Source organism: Mandrillus leucophaeus, unplaced genomic scaffold (genome assembly GCF_000951045.1).
Source record: "Mandrillus leucophaeus isolate KB7577 unplaced genomic scaffold, Mleu.le_1.0 Scaffold55, whole genome shotgun sequence".
Taxonomy (NCBI): Eukaryota; Metazoa; Chordata; class Mammalia; order Primates; family Cercopithecidae; genus Mandrillus; species Mandrillus leucophaeus.
The window spans coordinates 1,120,054-1,121,609 of record NW_012105919.1 but is presented as its reverse complement, the minus strand read 5'-3'; the positions used below and the strand labels follow the sequence as shown (position 1 = coordinate 1,121,609).

The 1,556-nt window shown below is 53.2% G+C and overlaps 1 protein-coding gene across 1 annotated transcript in view; it reads left to right on the top strand.

The window, feature by feature from the left end:
- Window positions 1–1,040: 1,040 nt before the first annotated feature.
- The window catches only part of ARPC3 (actin related protein 2/3 complex, subunit 3, 21kDa), a 23,427-nt gene continuing 22,911 nt past the window's right edge, over window positions 1,041–1,556 (top strand). Inside the window, exon 1 of the mRNA XM_011997931.1 lies at window positions 1,041–1,107. Within this exon, the coding sequence (XP_011853321.1) occupies window positions 1,102–1,107 (6 nt within the window). The 5' untranslated portion in view covers window positions 1,041–1,101. The remainder of the gene's footprint in view (window positions 1,108–1,556) is intronic.

Genomic DNA, 1,556 nt, shown 5'->3' with positions numbered 1-1,556 from the left:
TTGACTTTTAACGTAAGTTTTCTAGTAATAAATAGGTTAAAAACTCCTGGGCTTTCGGTATGCTCCAAGCATGTAAGTTCTAAGCATTTTACATGTAATTCATTTCATCGTCACAAAATTATGAGGTAAATACTGTTACTACCATTTTCAGGTGAGGAACTGAAGTACAGAGGCAAGTTAACTTGCTCAAAATTATAGAGCTAGTATGTATTGAAGCTGCGATTCAGATTCCAGTGCCCTTCAGTTTCTCCATTTTTAGATGCAGTGCATTGGGTTCATTCATTTACTCAAATACTGATGTTTCCTACATACCATCACTGTTACAGGCGCCAGGGGACAAAACGGGCGAAGTGCTGTCTGGCATTTACAAGGATAGGGAGACAAGCACTAAGAGTAAACTAAATACAAGAATCATAAGAACTAAGGGAAAAAGCGGGAGAGAAGGATAAGGCATGGGGCTGGAGTCGGGTGAATTGAAAACAGAATGACCAGAGGCGGCTTCACAGGAAAGGTGTTTTGTTTGTTTAAGATAGAGTCACACTCTCACCCAGGCTAGAGTGCAGCGGCACGATCTTGGCTCACCGCAAACTCCGCCTCCCAGGTTCAAGCGATTCTTCTGCCTCAGCCTCCCGAGTAGCTGGGATGCTACCACGCCCAGCTAATTTTTGTATTTTTAGTAGAGACGAGATTTCACCATCCAGGCTGGTCTCGGACTCCTGACTTGAGGTAATCCACCCGCCTCGGCCTCCCAAAGTGCTGGGATTACAGGCATGAGCCACTATGCCCGGCCCTGAAAAGGTGAAATTTGAAAAAAACACAAAAGAGGTGACTGATCGAAGATTCTGGAACCTCAAGACCCATCTCCATTCTGCGCGCGCCTCACGCTGCGCCACTCTGAGGGTCCCTACCTAGCGCTCTGGCGCCCCCTTTCAGATCCGCGCGGCCGCTGCAACCAGAGGCGGAACTACAAAGCCGGAAGCTCACGTCATCACCCCGCCCCTTCCGTTTCGCTTCCGCTTACCCCGCCCGGGCTGCCAGACCGGAAGCGCTCTGCTCTACCTGGATTCTGCTCCTCTGGGTTGGAACCCGGGTGCTGCCAAGATGCCGGTGAGGGTTCGATCCATGGTGTGGGGAGACAGCGGGGATTGCGAAAAGCGGGGAGAAACCTTGGTGTGCCGAGAGAAGCGGGCGGCGGAAGGCAGAGAGGAAGCGGGGGCCCGAGAAGGAGGGAGGCGAGGGGAGGGGACCGGTCGCTGAAGAATTGGGACAGCCCGGGGGTGCCAGTCGTGGGAGGCGGGGGCGCGGCAGGAGTGGGCCCGGGGTCCAGGGGTCCAGGGTGTGTGAGGAGGCCCTCTTCTCTCTCTCTCCGTCTACTCCTTCCGGCTCCAGCAGGGTTCCTAAAGCGTCACTACCGCGCGAAGCCAAGGGTTGCCCTTTTTATTTTTCATATTTCAAGTCCAGGGTCTAGCTTCTCCTTTTTCTGTGAGGCCCACTTCCTCCTCCGCCCCGGGGGGCAGGCTCCCTCTGCTGTTTGTCATTTGTCAGAACCCACTTCC